The 24487-nt window shown below is 48.6% G+C and overlaps 1 protein-coding gene and 1 pseudogene across 5 annotated transcripts in view; one reads left to right on the top strand and one right to left on the bottom strand.

The window, feature by feature from the left end:
* Positions 1-12483: 12483 nt before the first annotated feature.
* Positions 12484-24487, top strand: part of PRPSAP2 (phosphoribosyl pyrophosphate synthetase associated protein 2) — a 36254-nt gene continuing 24250 nt past the window's right edge. The window contains exons 1-3 of one of the 5 annotated variants that reach the window (XM_066264404.1): positions 12495-12608; positions 23550-23645; positions 23886-24036. In XM_066264404.1, the coding sequence (XP_066120501.1) occupies positions 23918-24036 (119 nt within the window). In that variant the 5' untranslated portion in view covers positions 12495-12608; positions 23550-23645; positions 23886-23917. Of the gene's footprint in view, positions 12609-23549; positions 23646-23885; positions 24037-24487 lie in introns of those variants that run through there. The other 4 variants (XM_066264402.1, XM_066264407.1, XM_066264405.1 and 1 more) reach the window with 4 other exon arrangements.
* LOC136322698 (tubulin alpha-1A chain-like) lies at positions 17718-21840 on the bottom strand (annotated as a pseudogene).

The raw sequence follows: 24487 nt of genomic DNA, 5'->3' as shown, positions 1-24487 counted from the left end.
CGCTGGGGATGGCTCTGCGGCCTCCGCCTCAGGCGCTAGAATGGCTCTTTTTTTTTTCTTCTTTTTTTCTTTTTTTTCTTCTGAAGCTGGAAACGGGGAGAGACAGACAGACTCCCGCATGCGCCCGACCGGGATCCACCCGGCACGCCCACCAGGGGCGATGCTCTGCCCCTCCGGGGCGTCGCTCTGCCGAGACCAGAGCCACTCTAGCACCTGGGGCAGAGGCCAAGGAGCCATCCCCAGTGCCCGGGCCATCTTTGCTCCAATGGAGCCTTGGTTGCAGGAGGGGAAGAGAGAGACAGAGAGGAAGGAGGGGAGGGGCGGAGAAGCAAATGGGCGCTTCTCCTATGTGCCCTGGCCGGGAATCGAACCCAGGTCCCCCGCACGCCAGACCGACGCTCTACCGCTGAGCCAACCGGCCAGGGCCTAGAATGGCTCTGATTGCGGCAGAGCATCGCCCCCTGGTGTGCATGCTGGGTGGATCCCGGTCGGGCACACGCGGGAGTCTGACTGCCTCCCTGTTTCCAGCTTCAGGGGAAAAAAAAAAATTATTTATTGCTATTTTTAAAAAAATATTTTATTTATTGATTTTTAGAGAGAGAGGAGTGAGAGAGAGAGAGAAGAGGGAGGAGCAAGAAGCATCAACTCCCATATGTGCCTTGACCAGGCAAGCCCAAGGTTTCGAACCGGCGACCTCAGTGTTCCAGGTCGACGCTTTATCCCACTGTGCCAACACAGGTCAGGCATTTATTGCTATTTTGAGAGAGAAAGGAATGGGGGGGGGGGGGGTGAGAGAGAAAGAGAGAAACATCAATTTGTAGTTCTATTTATGCATTCGTTGGTATTTATTCATACATTCATTGGTTGATTCTTGTGTGTGCCCTGACAGGGGACGGAACCCACAACCTTGGCATGTCAGGATGATGCTCTAACTAACTGAGCCCTGCCTGGGGGTGGTAGCCAGTTTTTCTTTGATATAAGGAGAAGTATGGGCCGAGCCTCAAAATGGTGTAAATCACTTTACATCCTACGGTCCAGAACACCGTCGTATAGCCCCGCTGTAAAGAAACTGGGAATTATAATTTATTGGTATGCCCATGAGGACACTTGCGTGATTGAGCCAGGCATTGTTATTATTGCAGGAGCTCATAGAAGGGACGGAAAGATCTCGTGACAGTGATACACATTAACGGCTATTGTTAGTCATTTCTCTAGTCCCTATGTGGCCCCCTGCTAATATGATCCCAATTTTTCTACCTCGGGGAAGAGAGACCAGTGTGCTCAGACTAGATCTCCTAGGTTGGACATTGAGAGCCACTGCCCGTTTCTTTCCAGAGAAATATCAATATGTGATACAAGTGATTTCTTTAGAAAGAGAACTAATCAAGCCTGACCTGTGGTGGCGCAGTGGAATAAAGCGTCGACCTGGAACACTGAGGTTGCCGGTTCGAAACCTTGGGCTTGCCCGGTCAAGGCACATATGGGAGTTGATGCTTCCTGCTCCTCCCTCCCCTTCTCTCTCTCTCTCCCCTCTCTCTCTAAAAATTAATAAATAAAATATAAAAAAAAATTAAAAAAAAAAAAGAAAGAGAACTAATCAAGATTCATACATACAATGGCTTCTGAACCTCAGGCAGTTCAACCTTAGTCTTATACGAAGGGGCTGCCCCAGCAGAAATATCTTGTCACCGGCTGGGAGCACCTCTGTGAACCGGAAATAACCCCGGTGGGTTGTTGGGACCATTAGGGGAAGTCATTAAACGCGGGTGAGAGAGAAGAGACTTCCGGCTGTGTGAGTTTCTGAGTCTGCGATCTCATGCAAGTGACTTCCCTCGCGTCCCCTCTCCAGGGTGTAGTTGTGCTAGACCCACGGACTGGGCAGGCGGCCCGCAGGGGGGGGACGCAGGGGACTGCCATTGTCATTCGCGAGTGTGCACTGCCACCTGCTGGAAGCAGCTCTATTCCGCTTCAGCCTCAGCACGTGGCCCTGGCCTTTCCTCAGGCTGAGGGAGGTGTTAGAAAAGTACTCTTTCCGGCCTGACCAGTGGTAGTGCACTGGATAGAGCCCTGACCTGCAATGCTGACGTCCAGGGTTTGAAACTGGTGGGATTCAAATATTTTAAAAACCAGTTCTCTGCCCTGATGACCTGATTTTTCATGGAGTTCAGTGAGCTGGTTGTTAACACGGCACTTGTCCTCAGGGCTCTCTCTGAAGTGGGCGCCCAGTGTGGAAATCACACGTTGGCATTCCTGACTCTTTTTTAACGTTCGTCTGCACAACAGTGTGTTCTAAGTGCCCGTAGTCATGTTCGTTCCATCCATAGTAATAGGTTTCAGTTCTTCAGGCTATGAACATAAGTTTTTTTTTTTAATTTAATTTTATTTTATTTATTCATTTTTTAGAGAGGAGAGAGAGAGAGACAGAGAGGGAGAGAGAGGAGAGACAAGGGGAGAGGAGCTGGAGCCATCAACTCCCATATGTGCCTTGACCAGGCAAGCCCAGGGTTTCGAACCGGCGACCTCAGCATTTCCAGGTCGACAGCTTTATCCACTGTGCCATCACAGGTCAGGCTGAACATAAGTTTTGTTTCTTTTTTTTTTTTTGTATTTTTCTGAAGTTGGAAATGGGGAGGCAGTCAGACAGACTCCCGCATGTGCCCGACCGGGATCCACCTGGCATGCCCACCAGGGGGCGATGCTCTGCCCATCTGTGATGTTGCTCCATTGCAACCAGAGACATTCTAGCGCCTGAGGCAGAGGCCACGGAACCATCCTCAGTGCCCGGGGCCAACTTTGCTCCAGTGGAGCTTTGGCTGCAGGAGGGGAAGAGAGAGACAGAGAGGAAGGAGAGGGGAAGGGGTGGAGAAGCAGATGGGCGCCTCTCCTGTGTGCCCTGGCCGGGAATTGAACCCAGGACTCCTGCATGCCAGGCCGACGCTCTATCACTGAGCCAACCGGCCAGGGCCTCATAAGTTTTGTTTTTTTAAGTTTCGATTTACCATTTGGTGCTGAAACCCGGGACAGGGCTCTGGTTGCCCGGACGATCCCCCAGTGCTCACCCAAGCTTACTACCAGGGAGGCGGTGGACAAGGTCGGCTTGTTCCAGGTTTACTCCGATTCTGCTTGGTCCTGGGGGTGGGGGTAGGTTGGCTGACTCTGTGGCCCTGTTCCAAACCCCTGCCGGACCAGGATTAGGAATCCTTCTTCACCTCCCCTTCCTTCGGTAGGCGCTATTCCAAACTTTTCACCCTAAAAAGCTGGGGAGGTAGACCTTGGGGTTTCTTGTCTACTCGGACTTATATTTTCAGAAGTCCAGGCGCCTGGCCAAGAAACCTCCTACTCACTGGGACTGAGTTCTCGCAGGTGATGACCCCGACAATTCTTCCCCTCCCTTTCCTGGGACTGGCGACTGAGGATCGAAGGGGCCCTGGGCAGCTGGCCCTGGTACTCATCACCCTCCACGAGCCCAGGGTAAAACTTCGTGTGGCAGGTGAGCCTATCTCCTTTCCTTTTTTTTTTTTTCTAATTTTTTTTTAATTCATTTTAGAGAGGGGGGAGAGAGAGAGAGAGAGAGAGAGAGAGAGAGAGAGAGAAGGGGGAGGAGCAGGAAGCATCAACTCCCATATGTGCCTTGACCAGGCAAGCCAGGGTTTTGAACCGGCAACCTCAGTGTTTCCAGATTGACACTTTATCCACTGCGCCACCACAGGTCAGGCCTATCTCCTTTCTTGCAGACACCGGGGCCCCTTTTCCACCCTCCCTGAATTTTCCGGCCTTCTCACCACCTCCAACACAACAGTCATTGGGCTCTTGGGAATGAAAACCAGTCCCTTAATAACTCAACCTCTCCTGTGCACTATACAAGTCACTCACCGCCTCTTAGTCATCCCACAATGCCCTACCGCACTACTAGGTAGAGATGTCCTCTCCAAATTCCGAACTACCCTAACCTTGACGCCTACACATAGCAGTTCCTCAGCCGATATTCTCCTGTTGCTGGCGGCAGACACGGACTCGGTCACAGCCCTCTTCCACTTCCCCCAGAGGAGGGAAATCCCATAATCTGGGACACCTCCCAACCCTCAGTTGTCAAACATCACACCCCCATCCTTAGTCATCTCAAGAATCCCAACACCTACCCTTTTGTTCCCCAATACCCCATTTCTCTAACCCATCTAAAGGGTCTCAAACCCTTAATCTAGAAATTCCTCCAGGCGGGATTACTAAAACCAATCAATTCCCCTTTCAATACTCCCATACTCCGGGTTCTAAAGCCCAATGGCTCCTGTCGCTTTAGTGCAAGACCTCAGGGCTGTTACCTCAGCAGTATCACCCATCACCCCGGTCGTTCCAAACCCACACACCATCCTATCCTCAATCCCCTCCTCATCCTCCTTCTTCACAGTATTAGAGCTTAAAGACAGTTTCTTCACCATTCCTCTAGATCCACAATGTCAAAAATCTCTTTGCCTTCACGTGGACTGATCCTGATACTGTGTGTGCCCAACAACTAACTTGGACTGTCCTGCCCCAAGGCTTCAGAGAGAGTCCTCATCTCTTTGGCCAAGCTTTAGCTGCAGACATCCAGCTACTTCCTCTACCCCACAGTTCCCTCATCCAACACGTCGATGACCTACCCTCAAACAATCTCTACAAGACACCTCTCTCCTTCTCCATTCCCTACCCAGCCGAAAAAGGCTGTCGAGTATCCCCTTCCAAAGCTCAGCTCTCCCAACCCGCTGTCTCCGACCTAGGAGTGCAAATCTCCCACAACGAAAAGGAAGTAACTACAGACCGAAAAGGTCTCATAGCATCAATACCTGTCCCTTCCACCAAAACCGACCTCCTCTCTTTCTTAGGCTTTGCTGGTTCCCTCCGCTCCTGGACCCCCAACTACAGCCTCCTTGCAGAACCCCTCTGTGAGGCCACAAAAGGGGACCCGGACGAACCTCTTAGTCCATCCAGACCCATCAATGCCGCCTTTATAAAGCCACAACAGGCACTTATACACGCTCCTGCATGGCACTTACCAGACCCAAACCCAAAACTCATTCTGTATGTACATGAAAATCAAGGATTCGCACTTGGTGTCCTAGGACACCACAGGGACCTTCACTTGCCCCTGTCGCCTACCTCTCCAAACAACTTGATCCTGCCTGCCAAGGTGGGGCTCCCTGTCTTAGAACATTGGCGGCCGCTGCAATTCTCGCCTTAGAAAGCAGAAAGCTTACTTTGGGACAGCAAGTCACCATTAAGTCACCACATAACTTTCAACATCTTGTAACAAACACATCAAGCCATACAACACCTTTCCCCATCACGTTTCCAAAAATTCCATCTCGTGTTGGTTGAAGATAACAACTTCTCCTTTTCACCTTGCCCTTCTGTTGGGCAGATAAAATGTATTATGCCCACTTTGTTAAAGATGACGCTGCCGACGTGGAGGCCGTTGCTCAGGTGATATTAATGTGTGTTGGGGGCAGGCGGTGGGCAGGCAGAATCCTTGTAGCCTGGGGCTTGGTTTTGGGATTAAGCCTTTCCCACCCTTTTTGATGTGGGGCAGTGCAATCCAATCATGCCTCAGAGAAGTGACTTTGTATTAGAGACTTCCCTATTATGTATATTGGATTAAAGGTTTGGATTTCTACACTATAAAATAGGGGCAGAATAGGAGCTTGCACACTTGGTTCCTGGGATGATTAGCATGAGAGAGCAGAGGGAGCAGAGCAGAGAGCAGAAAGAGGCCATGTGGCCAGGAGAAGCAGCCAAGATGGCGGAGTGCTGAGTGAGATGCCAGTTTGTGCAGAGTTTGTATCTGGGAGAAGGAAGGAGATGGGGAACTGAGGAGAATAAGGCTGGTGAGGTAGAAACCTTTGATTCTAGGAAACTCGGATAAGTCAGTGGCTTTGTGAGCACTGAATGTGAGTGGGTTTTGGAGCCCAGTGTGTGTTTTTACTTGCCCACCGGGTGCAAGCTAGAATTAAAGAAAATGGCCTATCAGTTTTTGGCTCCATTGTTTCTTTACCGACTGTCCGAATCCAATGCGAACCTGCATGAGCCGGGCTGCTATGATAGTGGCCGTGCCTACTGGCTTTACACCTTCCCTCAGTCCTGCCACCCTGTTCCCTTCTAAGCCTCTCCCCATATACATTCCTGCACTGAAGCCATTACTCACTTCATTACTCCTTTCCCCCACATCTCTCCCACTCCCTTATCTCCTCCAGACCAAACTCTCTATACTGATGGCAGTTCCACTAAGAAGGCACCAGGACAATAGACAGTAGGCTACGCTCTAGTTACAGAGCAGCACACAATCTTAGAGGCCCAACCTCCCAACAAGCAGAACTCATTGCCCTTACTCGTGCCCTAATTCTCTCCGCTAACAAAACCGTCAGTATATATACTGATTCCAAATATACCTACCACATCATGCACTCGGCAGCCAGCATATGGCGTGAAAGAGGATTTTTAACCACTAAAGGATATTCTCTTCAAAATCATACATCTATCCAAACCCTGTTAAATGCAGCTCTTCTTCCCAAACAGGCCTCTGACATTCACTATAAAGGTCACCAGCAGCCCTCAAACCCCGTTAATGTTGGAAACAATTTAGCAGACAAAATAGCAAAAAGAGCAGCACACACCTCAACCGACAATATTAGGATAGCAATTCCTACGCTCACAACACAATACTCACGTGACGAACGTGAGTACTCCAATATCTAGGTTACTCCCCCCAAAACAAGGGTGGTATTTAAAAAAAGGAAAAATTATCCTGCCCAAAAGACAGGCTAATTCAGTCTTAACCAAATACTCACAATTCTTTCCATGTAGGGTATAAACCACTTCTAATATACGTCACAACCTTTTTAACCTGTCCCTCACTTCCTTCTGTTTTTTTTTTTTTTTTTTTTTACAGAGGCAGAGATAGACAGGGACAGACAGACAGGAACAGAGAGAGATGAGAAGCATCAATCATCAGTTTCTCGTTGCGCATTGCGACTTCTTAGTTGTTCATTGATTGCTTTCTCACATGTGCCTTGACCGTGGGCCTTCAGCAGACCGAGTAACCCCTTGCTGGAGCCAGCGACCTTGGGTCCAAGCTGGCGAGCTCTTTGCTCAAGCCAGATGAGCCCGTGTGCAACCTCGGAGTCTCGAACCTGGGTACTTCCGCATCCCAGTCCGACGCTCTATCCACTGCGCCACCGCCTGGTCAGGCACTTCCTTCTGTTTTTCAAAGCATAGCTTCCACATGTTCTATTTGCAATCCATGTTCACCACAGGGAGGGCTACATCCTTGCTCCTTCCCTATACACCAGGCCCGTGGGAGACTCCCAGGTCAGGACTGGCAAACTGACTTTACACATATGCCCCCACATAAAACAATTCGCTACCTCTTAACACGAGTAGATACATTTTCAGGAGGGATAGAAGCATACCCAACGACTAGAGAAGATGCCCAAACTGTTGTAACCATCCTAACTGAAGATATCATTCCCCGATTTGGGCTTCCTAAAACACTTCAGTCTGACAATGGTCCCGGTTTTATCTCCCGAATAACACAATCTATTTCAGCATTATGAGGAATCGAATGGGAGTTTCACATTTCTTACCACCCACAATCTTCAGGCAAGGTAGAAAAAGCCAGTCAGGCCTGACCAGGCAGTGGCACAGTGGATAGAGCGTCGGACTGGGATGCAGAGGACCCAGGTTCGAGACCCCGAGGTCGCCAGCTTGAGCGCGGGCTCATCTGGTTTGAGCAAAAAGCCCACCAGCTTGAATCCAAGGTCGCTGGCTCCAGCAAGGGATTACTCGGTCTGCTGAAGGCCCACGGTCAAGGCACATATGAGAGAGCAATCAATGAACAATTAAGGTGTTGCACACGCAATGAAAAACTGATTGATGCTTCTCATCTCTCTCCATTTCTGTCTGTCTGTCCCTGTCTATCCCTCTCTCTGACTCACTCTCTGTCTCTGTAAAATGAAAAAAAAAAAAAGAAAAAGCCAGTCAGCTCATTAAAGAACACTTAAAGAAGCTCTCTCTCAAACTACACACCTGCCCTGGACACAGCTTCTCCTCTAGCCCTTATGAGGCTCAGGGCCATACCATGATGACCACTTAACCTGAGCCCATCTGAAATCATGTATGGTCATCCTTTTGTCCTTCAAACAACAATAGAAACATCTCCCCCCACTAGGTGATTACTTCCCCTCCTACTCATGCATTAACGAAGTAGACAAACTCTCACCCTGGCCCTTTCCCACTACCAGCTCCAACTTCTCAGTACACCCTGGAGACCTTGTCTAAGTGAGGGCCAGAGAACGGACTCCTTTGGGACCCACGTGGACGGGACCACACACCACTATTCTCTCTACTCCCACAGCTGCTAAGGTTGAAGGCGGTCACCACCGGATTCACCTCTCCCACATCAAACCATATATCCCCACTCCTCTGACAACCTATACTTCTACCCCCAACAGGACCCACCTCCCTAAGACTATCAAAATGCATCCCCACCTGACCTGTGGTGGCTCAGTGGATAAAGCGTAGACCTGGAATGCTGAGGTCGCCGGTTCAAAACCCTGGGCTTGCCTGGTCAAGGCACATACAGGGGTTGATGCTTCCTGCTCCTCCCCCTTTTCTCTCTCTCGCTCTCTTCTCTCTAAAATAAATAAATAAATAAATAAAATCTTTTAAAAAATGCATCCCTGCCGTTCAGGAAGAAACCGAAGAAACCGGCTCAACATCTTAACACGACGCCTTACCTCACACCATCTTTCTTTCTCTCTGACATTCACGCCAGCTACACCTCCCATTAATACTCTCTATCCAGGTTCTTCTATTTTATACCTAATCTCATTGAAGATCTCACATGGTTCCACCCACCTTCTACACAGGTTGAAGATTTAACAACATAGATCATTGAGCTAACCTGGCAAGGCACCTCACTCGAATTCTCCACAGAAGAGGTGGCCGTTTTTCAATGCCTCTTCATTTGTGTAGTCTCCTCACCCTAACCTTATGTTCACCTGAATGCGGTGTGTGTGGAGGGGGAGAGTGTTAACACCAGGACTCACCTCTTTCTCCCTTCTGACCCTATCCCTAAGGGAATAGACCGCCTCCATCCCTTCCCTTGTAGAGTCCACATAGATAGAACGCTCTCTTAACCTTACTGAAAAAGTTTTAATTGAGTCTAATTCTTCCTATGCAGCTGACTGCTGGATGTGTATATCTATGTCGTCTTCAGCCTACTCTGCCTTCCCTCTTCCGAATAACAGCACCCACCCTCTTCAGACCACTCTCATGTACCAAGTCCAAAAAGGAGCTACGATCTTTGAGAGAGCCAACACTCTGATAAGGGGTTATCCCACTTCAGCTGCCAACCGAGCAAACAAGCTATATCAAACCTATTACTCCCAGCTTGAAAAATCAAAACCCTGAACCCCTCCTGCTCAAGGACCAGTCACTTTAAATACCCCTCTCCTTTCACCTGCTCCCCTACGCTTCAAGGTTCAGGGTGACATCCCAGTTGGTCGCCTCCCCTCTAACCTCTGCGACATCACAAACTATTCAACTTTCCGAAGACCATTACAACCATTGAGTTAACTGTCAAGTCTCTCCAGAAGCAAACGGATTATTTCCTAACCCCGTTCGATTCACAGGACCCCCTACTCTTACAGCTTCACAACATAAATGCTCCTATCCCACCACACGACTCTATTCCTGGCTCACTACCCCTTCCACACGGTTGCAATGCTCAGAGCAGGCCTCTGACCATGTCTCCCCCCTAGTGGGGGCTGCACTTTCCTCCACCTTGACCATCTGGAGTTCAGAGATGGATGGAGGAAACCGATCCCTTGTCCATCTATTCTCTAGTCACCTCTCAGTCTGTCTCACCCAATCAGGGTCTTTCTACTGGTGTGGGACCAACACCTATAGGTGCCTCTCAACTAGTTGGATGGGAACCTGTACCCTAGTCTGTCTCACCCCAAATATCATATCAACCTAATCCTTCCCCATGAGCCTCTCCCAGTTCCTAGTACTCTACCCGTCAATCAAAGAACCAGACGAGCCATACAGGTAATCCCTCTTCTTGTTGCCTTAGGAATCTCTACAGGAGCAGGTTTGGGGAGCGGGGGGCACTGGCCACTGCCCTGTCTTATTTCCACTCTCTCTCTCTGAAGACCTCCAAAACTCCCTAGGAGAAATCGCCTCCACTCTAGTAAGACTCTGAGATCAACTTGATTCCCTAGCCGCTGTCACGCTACAAAATGGCCACGGCCTTGATACCTTCATGGCAGAAAAAGGAGGTATTTGTGTCCTTCTAGGGGAAGAGTGTTGCTTCTACCTCAACCAGTCAGGGCTGAATAGAGACATGGCAACCAAATGGAAGGAACGAGCTCAACGAATCCATGAAAAACAAGCCGAATGTTGAGATCAGTGGCTCTGCACAAACTGGATGTCTGACTACTGCTTACCATTTATTGGTCCACTCACTCTCGTATTTGTCATTTTAGCTTTTGGGCCCTGTCTCCTATGCCTATTCTCTAGCTTATTACAGAACCACATGCAGGCCTTCACCAGCCAGAAAATTGGAGAAATCTACCTAGCTCTGCACACCAACCCTGAAACCTGTAAGCTATTTCCTGCCGAGGAAGGAAGAAGGGCATAGCCACCAAATGTGGACTAGCAAAAGCTTTGTTCAGAGCACATCCCAGCGAAGTTCACTGGTCCGTGAGACAGGGGCCCGGAAGTCATACAGCTTCTCCCCGGGGAAGAGTGTGTGTGTGTGTGTGTGTGTGTGTGTGTGTAATTTATAGCGTTGGTAGGGTGGTGGCGGGTTGATATGACGTGGTGAATTTTCATTAGCTGACAGTTGTTCTTTTTCAAAGTGCTCCTGGGCCGTTTCTTTTGACGGGCATGGATGTGGGTGGTCCCAGCCAAAGTCCCCGGACCTGGTTCCTCAGGTGACCCTCCCCCATTGCCAACCAACCTCACAAAACCTATAACTCGCCGGGCAGAAAAATCCGAGCCCCTAGGATTGCACCCCTAAACAGCAGGAAGAAGTTACAGAAGAGAGACCACCGCCCCTATAACCCTACCCTGCCTTCTGCATTCTCGATTTTTTTTTATATGTTATACAAGAGTTGAGAATAATAGGTTTCAGTTCTTCAGGCTACGAACATAAGTCTTATTTCTTTAAGTTTCGATTTATCTTTCCCCGCCATTTTGTATATTCCAACCGTTTGTTCTACTCAATCACCTTTTGACATCTACTTCTATATAAGGCAATAATCCATACTAAGCTAAAACTTCCACATAACTGCCTAACTACTCCTACCAATGACAGGCGGCCGCATGTCCTCCTTCCTCCCCTAAATGCCTTTAAAATTGCTGTACCCACCATAAACTGGGCTGCTGTCCCTTACGAGACAGCCCGGCAGGTTTTCTTTCAATAAAGCCTATTACACTGGTCTTTGGGACTCCGATTGATTCTCTCACATAGGTCAAAAAAATTTGACGAAACTGTGCTTGTAATATTTATTCATTTCATAAAACTCATTAGACACTTGATGAAATATATTTCAATTTCCTCGTATTTGTTGCTTCAGTAAACAAACATTTAACGGTAAAGAGAAAAAGTGCCAAACAACCAAGCTGTCCTTGGAAACATCTTAACGGTTTTATTGTGGGTTTCTGTCAGGTATTATTTAATACGTTTTCATTAATATTTTAAAACTCTTATAACATCATCTAGTTTTGTGTACCTCTTTTATGGTTCTTATTTAACTATTAAATGCATGAAGTAATAAACTTCCTTTTGGTATATCTTTTTTTTTTATATACTTAAACCGGTTACTTGGGCAGAGAACCAGTTGTTAAATTATTTGAATCCCACCACTGGCTCTAATCCCAAATATTATATTCAGAGCACACTCTTCAATCCTCCAGACCCTGCCTCTGGTTTTCACAGCTGCTGCGGGGCTCCAGCGGTCCAGGACCCCAGAGGCGGGGCCGCACCCGCCTCTGGTTGCATCAGAACCGGAGGCCAAGCGTCAAGGTGGTCGCCTCTGTAGGTAGGCCACGCGCACACAGCCCTCCGCCAGGTGCCTCCGCAGACTCAGTTCTTGGCCCCGCCTCCTGCCCATCGAGGCCCCGCCCACAGCCTTCAGCCGGTGCCTCCGCGGACTCAGTTCTTGGCCCCGCCTCCTGCCCTCCTGCCGGCCCTACCCACAACCCTCAGCCTGTGCCTCCGCAGACTCAGTTCTTGGCCCCGCCTTCTACCCGGCCGCGGCCCCGCCCACAGTCCTCACCCAGGTGCCTCCGCAGACTCAGTTCCTGACCCCGCCGAGGCCCCGCCTCCCGCCTGCCCGCGGCCCCGCCCAAATTCCCTCTTAGCCTGGTGCTCCCGCAGACTCAGTTCCTGGCCCCGCCTCCTGCCCGGCCGAGGCCCCGCCCCTGCCCCGCCCACAAAGCCTCGCAGTCGGCGCGGACGCACGCCTTGCGCAAGCCGTCGCCATTTTGCTCGTAGAGACGTCGCTGGGAGACTCGGTCCTCTCTTCCTTCGGCAGCCGAGGCTGCTAGGCCGGGGCTGGGGTCGGGGCCAGGTAGGCGGGGCGGGGGCCTGCGACGAGTGGCGGCGCGGGGCATCGCGGGGCGCAGGTGCCAGGGGCCGGAAGCGTGGGTGGGCGCGAGTCCGAGCGCGGGCCTCGCGCCCCGGCGCCCCTCTCCCCAACCCCCTCCCTCCTCCCCTTACCCTCTCCCTCCTCCCGGGTCTCGGGGTCCGCGGGGCCCCGGCGTGGCGCGCGGCCGGCGGGAGCGGAGCCCGGATGGGAGCACCTGCAGCGGGGCGCCTCGGAACGCCCTCCTCCATCCCGGCCCCCAGCGCTCCGCAGCCCTCGGGCCATGCTGGTCGCGGACGTTTCTGGACTGGCCCCCACGCCCGCAGCCCCCCACCTGCAAACGATCTTTGTGTTCCCCTCGGGCCTCACCCGCAGCGGCAGAGAGAGGACCTCCGTGCAGTTTTTAAGATACTGCACTTTGAGAGATGTTTCCTCCCCCCCCCCCCAAGTACACGACACGGGTGATAAAAGCGTGTTTTCCCGCTGGCGCCGTGCGGGTGTTTAGAAGGAGGAAATGCAGAGGGGAGAGGTGCGGCGTGAGGAAGTGGGCTTTCCGATGTTTAAGAAATTTTAAATTCACAAATAAAAGAATTCAGCCACATTGTGAACCCCACAGTGTAAATCCTACCCTTCTTGTCTGTGTGTGCCCTGCCCTGGATTGGACCGTCGTTATTACCCAGTTCTGATTAGAGAAGACGCAATTCTGTTCTTCTCTTAACATTTCTTTTGTATATGTCCCAGATATTAAAAAAAACAAAACATAGTTTTACTGAACAATTTAGTTTTCATTTAAGTTTTGTTTTACTTAATTACCCTATCACGTCCAGTGTTCCTTCTCAAAAAATCTTGGCACTGACCACTTCTGAGCATGCATATAGCTTTGTCTTTCTTTCTTACCTTGGGGTCCATTCCCAAATGGGAAATACTGGACCAAAGTTAGGTGTTCTTTCTTAGAGCACTGGATAGAAATTGTTTTCCAAATAAGGCGTATTTACAATAGCCTTTTTTTCCCCCCAAAAAAATCTGGGTCTTTGTCCGTTTTCACTAACAACCTCACGCAGAATTCGGTGGGGTTTCAACCCATTTTTATTTTTTTTTACTTTTTGGTGTGTGTGGTGTTGGGACACAGGCTGTGCAGCCTGCTGCTGGAATATAGAGCTGTCTGTACTCTACGGAAGACTGAAAACTAGAGTCACGTCTTCGGCTTAGAGACCCGTCAGCCTCCAGTAGGTTTGTTTCTTCCTCCCGGAGCCCCGCTTCCCCTGCTTGATTGACTTAAGAGTTCAGGGCACTCAGGAAATGTGTTAGCCCGTGAGGAAACGTCCTGGGATCACGGGCATACACGATTATTCAGGTCAGGTTGGACAGTTCTGATTTTATTGCTGGCATAAAAAAGGCAAGGTTTATTTGAGGAATGCCACTAATGAAAACAAATCTTCGTGCTTTTGATAGCTTTCCACTTTGCAGAGTACTTTCCGTTCCGTGGGTTCATCCTTGAAGCTCTGAGGGTATCTTTATTCAACAGACGTTTGTTACTTAACAAACATTGGTGGAGCCTCTGCCACATCCCAGGTGCTGTTCTAGGCACTTGGGTATACAGCAGAGAATAAAATACTTAAGACATCTCTGCTGTTCTGGACCTTAACTTCTGGCGGGGGAAGCTGTTTTTTTACCAAGTGTCTATCTCTTGTCAGGAAGGGGGAAGGCTGAGGCTGGTGAAGCCATGTGACTTGCCCAAGGCTTAGCTAGTAACAACCGGTGACTGGAAGGCAGACTCCAGTCTGCAGGTTCCTACTCTAGCTCTCTTTAGGCAGAAGGTATTTGCATAATGGACTCTTTGGAAGGAAAGCAATGCACTAATGTGTGAGCCTTCTTCATTGGAAATACACCAGTGGTTTTGAAATTGTTGGCATGTCCGAAGCTAGTGGTTTTTCAGTGTGGTTTCATTCAGGAGATCTCCAGATTGTCAAATCTCATTCGGAGAGAAGTGTGATTGGCGTTTTGAAAGGTGCTGGGATTCTCTGAAAAGGGTGATGATAAATCTTTGTTTATTTTTAGTTTCTCTTACCTAGGCTTTCATACATGTGATAAATCTCACATTCTAGAGTAAATTTAGGAAAATGTAAAAGCAACTAATTTATGGGGAGAAGAGTGGGAGTGCTTGCTTTTGTGTGTTTGTGTATGGGTGATTCTAAAGAATCTATTTTTAATTATAGTTGACATATAATTTTTTTAAACTGACTCTTATTTAAATTTAATTTTATTTATTCATTTTTAGAGAGGAGAGAGAGAGGGAGAGAGAGGAGAGAGAGAAGGGGGGAGGAGCTGGAAGCATCAACTCCCATATGTGCCTTGACCAGGCAAGCCTAGGGGTTCAAACCGGCGACCTCAGCATTTCCAGGTTGACGCTTTATCCACTGCGCCACCACAGGTCAGGTGACATATAATTCTTATATTAGTTTAAGACGTATGCCATAGTGATTAGACGTTTATATACCTTATGAAGCGATCACCCCAATGAGCCTAGTACCCATCTGACACCCTACAGTTAGTCCAGTATTATGGACTGTATTTCTTATGCTGTACTTGACACCCCGTGATACTTTAATAACTGATCATACGGACATCTTAGTCCCAGTCACCGTTCTCACCCATTACCCTCCAACCCTTCCCCTCTGGCAACCAGCAATTTGTTCTCTGTGTCTGTGAGTCTGTTTCTGTGTATTTTATTTTTAGATCCCATATGTAAGTGAAATCATATGGTATTTATCCTTCTCTCTGACTTTTAAATTTTTTGGCGGACCCTCCATAGTGTTTCCCCTAGTCTGTACCAATTTACAACCCTATCAGTAGTTCATGAAGATTCCCCTTTTTCCACATCCTTGCCGATATATGTTTATTGATTTATTGATGACAGCCATTCGGACAGAGTGTGAGGTGACATGTCATTGTGGTTTCAGTTTGCACTTCTCTGGGGATGAGTGATGTTAAGCAACTTTCCGCGTTGACCATCAGTATGTTATCTTTGGAGAGATCAGGTTCTTTGCCCATTTTAAAAATTACATTGTTTGGGGGTTTTTTGTATTAAGTTGTATACATTGCTTAAATATTTGGACATTAACCCCTTATTTTATGTATCTTCTCAATTGGTGAGTATCTTCTCAATTCAACTCAAATAGGTTGTCTTTCGGTGTTGTAAATGGTTTTTAGTTCAAAAACTTAGTTTGATAGTCTCATTTGTTTATTTTTAAGTTTCCCTTGCCTAGGAGACATAGCCAAAAAAATGCTGCTAAGAGCATTGTCAGAGTTGATTCCTATGTGTCAGAGTTTACTCCTATGTTTCTAGGAGTTTTATGGTTTCAGGTCTTACATTTAAATCTTTAATCCATTTGAGTTTATTTTTGTATATGGTGTAAGAAAGTGGTTTGATTTCTTTTGGGGGGAGGGAGGTGTGTCTGTACAGTTTTCCTAAAACCATTAATTGAAGAGATTCTACTGCCCTGGCTGGTTAGCTCAGTCTTGTTAAGAGCGTCATCCCAAAAGGACAAGATTGTGGGTTCAATTCCCGGTCAGGGCACACATGGGCATGAATGCACGACTAAGTGGAACAACAAATGGGTGCTTCCCTGCCCCCTCCCCTCTCTCTTCCTTCCTTTACCACTCTCTCTCCCTTCTTCTCTCTGTCTCTTTAAAAATCAATTAAAAAAAACTAAGCCCTGGCCATAGCTCAGTGGGTTTGAGTGTCGTCCCACTGGCGGAGGTTGCTGGTTCCATCCCCGGTCAGGACACATACAGGAACAGCTCAATGTTCCTATCTCTCCCCATGCCTCTCTCCAAAAAAAAAAAAAAGAGAGAGAGAGAGAGAACTGTTCTGTATGTTCTTGCCTTCTTTGTCATACATTAGTTAACCATGTAAGTATGGTTTAAGTTCTGGGCCCTTTATTTGGTTCCATTAATCTGTATGTCTTTTTATGCTAACACCATGCGGGGTTTTTTGTTTTGTTTTGTTTGTTTGTTTTTTTACAGAGACAAAGTGAGAGTCAGACAGAGGGATAGATAGGGACAGACAGACAGGAACGGAGAGAGATGAGAAGCATCAGTCATCAGTTTTTCATTGCGACACCCCAGTTGTTCATTAATTGCTTTCTCATATGCGCCTTGACCGCGGGCCTTCAGCCAACTGAGTAACCCCTTGCTCGAGCCAGCAACCTTAGGTCCAAGCTGGCGAACTTCTACTCAAACCAGATGAGCCTGTGCTCAAGCTGGCGACCTCTGGGTCTCGAACCTGGGTCCTCATTCCGACACTCCATCCACTGCGCCACCGCCTGGTCAGGCCATGTGGTTTTGATTACTGTAGCCTTGTATAATTTGTTATCAAGTAGTGGGATATTTTGAGATATGTTCCCTTTATCCCCACTCTGCTGAGAGTTTTGATCATAAGTGGATGTTAGATTTTGTCATATGCTTTTTCTGCATCTCTTGATACAATCATATGATATTTATCTGTCATTTTGTTTATGTGGCATATCATGTTGATTGATCCAGGGGCATTGAACCAGCCTTGCATCCCTGGAATGAATCCCAGTTGATTGTTGTGTATAACTTTTAATGTATTGCTGAATTTTGTTTGCTAATATCTTCATTGAAGATTTCTGCATCTATGTTCAGCAGAGATATTGGCCTATAATTTTTTCTTGTGTAGTGACTTTGGTTTTGAAATTAGGATAATGCTGGTTGCATAAAATGAGTTTGGGAGTCTTCCCTCTTGATTTTTTGGAATAGTTTGAGAAGGATAGATGTTAGTTCTTCTTTGAATTTTTGGTGAAATTCATCTGTGAAGCCATCTATCTGGTCCAGGGCTTTTGTATATTGGGAGCCTCTTTTTTCTTTATTTTTTTTTTGAACTCAGAGAGTACTTTATTCCACCCATCAGAGAAATGGAGAGGTTGGATCTGTAACAAGGCATCCTGTTTTAAAGCATAGGCCAGTTTGTACTATGTACGAAGTAACTGATAAGACCACAAACAACTTTTCAGTGTTTAAAAGGGATAAGCCTCCTGGCAAAAGCAGCATCTTTGTGATTAATTAACTTTACTATTCCTCTTTTTTATCTTCACCCTCTCCTTCAATAGAATCTATACCATCCTCCTCATAACCCTTCTCAAGGGCAGCCCTGTCCTCCTGGGCTTCAGAAAAGTCCTTCCTCTGGCCGTCACCCATGTACTGGTGAGCAAAGGTCCGCTTGTCGTACATTAGGTCACACTTGCGGTAGCGCGAGCTCAGGCTACAGAAATAGCTGTGGTGTTGCTCAGCGTGCACACAGTTCCCTGTTCTTGGGCCAGGTGTCCACTAGGAACCACAGTGGGTGGCTGGCTAATAATTAAAGCCAACTTAGAACAGTGGAGCACCAGTCCACAAACTGATGGTCCACTTGGTCTTGATGGTGGCAACGGCAGCATTGACATCTTTAGGAGCCAGGTTGCCCTGGTACCACAGGCAGCAGGCCATGTATTTCACCCTCTGGTTGGTTGACGCAAAGCACACATCGGTGATCTCTGCTACAGAAGAGTGTTCATGGCAGAGATGACAGGGGCACATGTGGCCAGAAGGAAGTGAATGTAGGGATGGGGAACCATGTAGGTCTGGAAATCAGTCAGATCGACATTCGTGCCCCAGCAGTTTGAGGGAAGCAGTGGTGGAGGGCACGGTTTGGCGTATCAGCCTCTTCTGGTTAGCATAGCTTAGGCGTTCAGTAGCAAGGTTTCTGCAGTCGGTGTGCATGGCCTCGTCGTCAGCCATGAAGGCACAAAGTGCTCCATGGTGTGGTTGGTGAGGATGGAGTTGTAGGGCTCAGCTGCAGTTGTGGAAACCAGTATGGTTGGGTAAGTGGAGACTTCCTGCCGTTTCAAAGGTGACGATCCATCAGCAGGGAGGTGAACCCAGAACCAGTTACCCCCCCACAGCTGCGGGAAACCAAGAAGCTCTGAAGACCTGTGTATTGGTCAGCCAGTTATTAACAGCACCTTCTTTGCCTCTGACAAGCAGCTCAGGGTGGAGGAGTTGGCAGTAGGTACCAGTGTGAACTTCAGTAATGACTGTGGGTTCCAGGTCTGTAAACACTGGCTATCTCACTGAAGAAAATGTTGAGGAGTCATCCCTCCCTCTCCTCTGTCACACACAAATGGTCTTCTTTTTCTTTAGTGGGATAGAGGGAGGAACAGACATACAGGAAGGGAGAGAGATGAGAAGCATCAACTCATAGTTGCAGCACCTTAGTTGTTCATTGATTGCTTTCTCATATGTGCCTTGACTGCGGGGCTCCAGCTGAGCCAGTGACCCCTTGCTCAAGCCAGTGACCATGGGGTCATGTCTGTGAACCCACACTCAAGCTGGTGAGCCAGCACTTGAGCCAGATGAGCCCATGCTCAAGCCAGTGACCTCAAGGTTTCGAACCAGGGTCCTCAGCATCCCAGGCTGATGCTCTATCAACTGCATCATTGCCTGGTCAGGCTGAAGGTTCAAAACCTGATGGCCATCTCATGCATGTTACTGTATTTGTTTGTAGGTAACTAAAATGTTATGTTTACTCATATGTAGCTTCCATTTACCAAGCATATTGTATGTATGGGGCATTGTGTTTAGTGCTGGACAGAAATTAGTTTACAGTAACTCGGTAACGTCAGTATTCACAGCTGTATGGATGAGGGAAGTGAGGCTAGAGAGGTTTTTTTGTTTGTTTGTTTGTTTGTTTGTTTTTGCATTTTTCTGAAGCTGGAAACAGGGAGAGACAGTCTGACAGACTCCCGCATGCGCCCGACCAGGATCCACCCGGCACGCCCACCAGGGGGCGACGCTCTGCCCACCAGGGGGCGATGCTCTGCCCATCCTGGGCGTCGCCATGTTGCGACCAGAGCCACTCTAGCGCCTGAGGCAGAGGCCACAGAGCCATGCCCAGCGCCCGGGCCATCTTTGCTCCAATGGAGCCTTGGCTGCGGGAGGGGAAGAGAGAGACAGAGAGGAAAGCGCGGCGGAGGGGTGGAGAAGCAAATGGGCGCTTCTCCTGTGTGCCCTGGCCGGGAATCGAACCCGGGTCCTCCGCACGCTAGGCCGACGCTGTACCGCTGAGCCAACCGGCCAGGGCTAGAGAGGTTTTTAATTTTTTTTTTTTTGTATTTCTCTGCAGCTGGAAACGGGGAGAGACAGTCAGACAGACTCCCGCATGCGCCCAACCGGGATCCACCCAGCACGCCCACCAGGGGCGATGCTCTGCCCACCAGGGGGTGATGCTCTGCCCCTCCGGGGCGTCGCTCTGCCAAGACCAGAGCCACTCTAGCGCCTGGGGCAGAGGCCAAGGAGCCATCCCCAGCGCCCGGGCCATCTTTGCTCCAATGGAGCCCTGGCTGCGGGAGGGGAAGAGAGAGACAGAGAGGAAGGAGGGGTGGGGGTGGAGAAGCAAATGGGCGCCTCTCCTGTGTGCCCTGGCCGGGAATCGAACCCGGGTCCCCCGCACACCAGGCCGACGCTCTACTGCTGAGCCAACCGGCCAGGGCCAAGAGAGGTTTTTAAAAGGCTAAGGAAGTAAAGTGTCGACCTGGAATGCTGAGGTTGCCAGTTCAAAACCCTGGGCTTTCCCGGTCAAGGCACATATGGGAGTTGATGCTTCCTGCTCCTCCCCCCTTCTCTCTTTCTATCTCTCTCTCCGTCCTCTAAAAAGAATAGATAAAAATAATTTTTTTAGAAATAAAAGGCTAAGGAATTAGGTAACTTGTACAAGGCACAGTGAGTCAAGGGGCAGCAGTAGCTGAGATGCAAACACGCATTTGCCTCCAAAGCCTGTTTACGAACAAAGTGCGGGAGAATGAGTTTTGTTTTTGTTTCCTTTTCCAGACGTGTATTGGTTGAGAGATGGTGTTAGCACCCACGTGAGATCTCTTCCAGCTCTTGAGTGTTGATTATTAAATACATTATTTCTGTCCTTTATGACAGCCACGCTGCCCTGCACTAGGCTGTAAAGCCGGGTGAGCAAGCGTTTTCTGTGGAGGGCCAGGTAACAGATGCCGTTATACCTACGGTTTGTGGGCAGAGAGTGTGGCTGTGTTCCGTTACACTGTCATTTACGGAAATGACCTTTGGAGGGACCAGTCTGACCCGTAAGCAGCGGTTTGCTGACCCTGCTTCAAGGCTATTTTTTTAAAGCATTTTAATTTTATTTATTTATTTATTTTGTGACAAAGAGAGTCAGAGAGAGGGACAGACAGGAAGGGAGAGAGATGAGAAGCATCAATTCTTTGTTGCAGCACCTTAGTTGTTCGTTGATTGCTTTCTCATATGTGCCTTGACTGGGGGGCTATAGCAGACTGAGTGACCCTTTGCTCGAGCCAGAGACTTTGGGCTCAAGCTAGTGAACCTTGCTCAAACCAGATGAGCCCATGCTCAGGCTGGCGACCTCCGGGGTCTCGAACCTGGGTCCTCTGAATCCCAGTCCGACACTCTATCCACTGCGTCATCGCCCAGTCAGGCTCAAAGCTATCTTTTTAAAGTATAATTTCCATTTTTTCCCCCAGAGAACTTTCCAGTCCTTAAGGACTTACCTTTTTATGTGGGCTTTGGTGGAGGTCAGGGTGCAGCACCCACAGGTCTAGATCCGGGTGGGGTGTCGGTGCGGTCCTTCCCAGCTTCACAAGAACAATGACTGAGACGATTCCTGACCGCCTTACTGTGAAGGGCAAACTCCCACGGTCATGTAGTTTCACTGACAGCTTGGGAAGCGCATTGCATCGAGGCAGTCACTTCAGAAATATCCCCAATGGCGCAGCCTCTACACTGTGTAGAGTCTGCAGTGTATCAGGAACGCAGCGGGCACAGGGGGCACAGTGAGCAGATGCACATGGCCATGCTCTTCTGGCACAACCATTGCTCCTGTTTTTCTTGGTCATCTTGGAAGCCAGGACCCAAGAGCCTGAAGTTACTTTCCATGGTAGACACCAGTGGTCTCCCTGGTCTCTGTAGGGCTTTGGTCAGTTGTGCATGTTTCTGTCTGTAATTCCTAGACTCCAGGTAGAGCCATTGTAATGCTCCGCATTTCCCATTGTGGAACGCCCCTTAAGAGGTGTGCTCTGTGTGGTGCAGTCTCCTGGCCTTCTGGCGTGACTGTAACTCGCACTGCCTTCATCACTCCATGGTTCCCTTGTTGCAGGCACTGCAGGAATGTGCACATGGGCACAGGGAAGCCTGCTCAGGATGGTGACCTGCAAAATTTGGCATATCTGAGTCATAAAATACTGGCAGCAGTTAAAAAGGACATGGGAGGGCTCTTTTTTTTTTTTTTTTTTTGTATTTTTCCGAAGTTAGAAGCAGGGAAGCAGTCAGACAGACTCCCACATGCACCCAACTGGGACCCACCGGCATGCCCACCAGGAGGTGATGCTCTGCCCATCTGGGATGTTGCTCCGTTGTGACGGGAGCCATTCTAGCACCTGAGGCAGAGGCCATGGAGCCATCCTCAGTGCCTGGGGCCAACTTTGCTCCAGTGGAGCCTTGGCTGCGGGAGGGGAAGAGAGAGACAGAGAGGAAGGAGAGGGGGAGGGGTAGAGAAGCAGATGGGCGCTTCTCCTGTGTGCTCTGACCCGGAATCGAACCTGGGACTTCCAAACACTGGGCTGGTGCTCTACTACTGAGCCAACCAGCCAGGGCCGGCAGCTTCTATTTTCTTTTTTTTTTTTTTACAGAGACAGAGAGTCAGAGAGAGGGATAGACAGGGACAGACAGACAGGAACAGAGAGATGAGAAGCATCAATCGTTAGTTTTTCATTGTGCATTGCAACACCTTAGTTCATTGATTGCTTTTTCATATGTGCCTTGACCGCGGGCCTTCAGCAGACCGAGTAACCCTTTGCTCGAGCCAGTGACCTTGGGTCCAAGTTGGTGAGCTTTTGCTCACACCAGATAAACCCGTGCTCAAGCTGGCAACCTCAGGGTCTCGAACCTGGGTCCTTCAGCATCCCAGTCCGACGCTCTATCCACTGCGCCACCACCTGGTCAGGTGGGAGCCTCTGTTTTCTAATGTGAGCTGTCAAGGTATATTGTTTAACAAAAAAGCAAAATTATAGGTAGATTTTCATGATTCCTTTTTATGTTAGAAATGTATTTTTGTATATATATTTTATAGGGGCCCCACATGTGTGAATGTATACAGCACGCCTGATGGTGTCCATACCAAACTAATAAGAACTGGGCTGGTGGGTGTGGCAGAAGTTGGGGCAGAAGTCTGTAGCCTTAGGTATCACGTGTCTGTTTTTTTATTTTACCAGGGGATATTACTTGTGTAATTAAATTTTAAGAATAACAAAAAAGATCTGTCTGGCTTCAGCCCTTCCGTAATCTCCACCAGCCTTCCCTGCGCCACCCCAAGTAAACGGCTGCAGAAATGCAGTGGGCGGGCTGCCACCCCAAGTAAACAGCTACAGAAATGCAGTGGGCGTGCTGCCACCCCAAGTAAACAGCTGCAGAAATGCAGTGGGCGGGCGGGGAAAGCCCCTGCCCATGGCCTGCTGGATTGTTACTGTTGCGTCCGCTGGGCCCCGACTGGAAGGGAAAGGGCGCATTAATGGCCAGTGGGATTAGAACCTCAGCTCCCGTGAGTTTTTGTTTGCACTGTTGCCTGTCACGTGCATGATCACTTGACTTTCCTGTAAAGTTATTATGTGGTTGGCCTTGTGGTCTGGTAGCGGAAAACGAAGATGACAAGGTCAGCTGTAGACATGACTTCAGGCGTCTGAGAGGCAGCTGCACACCCAGGGGAGGTGTTGCGGTGCACAGGTCCTCCAGGAAGAGCTGGGTGTGGACGGGTCACTGAGTTATTGTTTAAGGATCAATCAGTCCGTGTCCTTGCTAATGGCTCTGCCATTTTTCTGTGTGTTAATCCAGGAGGAATTTTGTTGTCAGAGAATAAAAGGAGGTTGTCCATAATTGACTTTAAGCAGCAAACAGTGTAACACTGAGCTCTTCAGCTCCGCCTTTCTTGTAAGTGTATCACTTATTCCCAGTGATCATGAAAACCGATTACATCATGTGATGACATAGTACCATAAGCTTGGAGCCCTAAACTCTTAAGTGGACTTTTTATTTGTCCTTATGTATTTCATGTAAAAGACTCCATTATGATGAAAACTAATTTCCTTCAGCCGAAATCATTTACTATTTTTAAAAAATCCGTTCAGGTGTATCTCCTGTCATAGTTCTTGATGTCTTATGTCCTTCCAGGCTCTGAGAAGGCGAAGACCAAGAAGGCTTTGATGTTTTGTGTGGCGCCACCTGAATTAGAAACCAAGATGAACATAACCAAAGGAGGGCTGGTGTTGTTTTCAGCAAATTCTAATTCGTCGTGTATGGAGCTTTCAAAGAAAATTGCTGAGTGAGTTATAGTCGTCCTGTTTATATCTGTAGTACGTGATGTTTTAATTTGACAGTCGGATTAGCACTGATTATTGAACTTGAAAGAAGACAGTTCATCTGCATTTCATCTGTGCATATTGCGGGCTGGCCTTCCTGTCAGCCATCGAGACACCCTGTGCGTTCATTCCGCATAGCTGACCGAGTGCCTGACGAGTGCTGGGCGTTGTGCTGGGCGCTTCCTATGTAAAGACTATTTGCGTATAAAGAACAGTGACTTGGATACCGTGTAGCGATAGTTGATAGATTATAGTTCAATGAAATTTTAGTTATTTTAGGTCTTGATTTAAATACTGGGGATTAACAGTGAACAGTCAAAATCCTTTCTTCTTACATTGAGATGAATCTAGACAGGAAGCAGTTCAGCAACATAAATAAGACAGTGTCAGGTGGTGGTCAGCACTCTGAAAAGA

This window comes from Saccopteryx bilineata, chromosome 2 (assembly GCF_036850765.1).
Source record: "Saccopteryx bilineata isolate mSacBil1 chromosome 2, mSacBil1_pri_phased_curated, whole genome shotgun sequence".
NCBI lineage: Eukaryota > Metazoa > Chordata > Mammalia > Chiroptera > Emballonuridae > Saccopteryx > Saccopteryx bilineata.
This window is presented reverse-complemented; position numbering and strand designations above follow the sequence as displayed.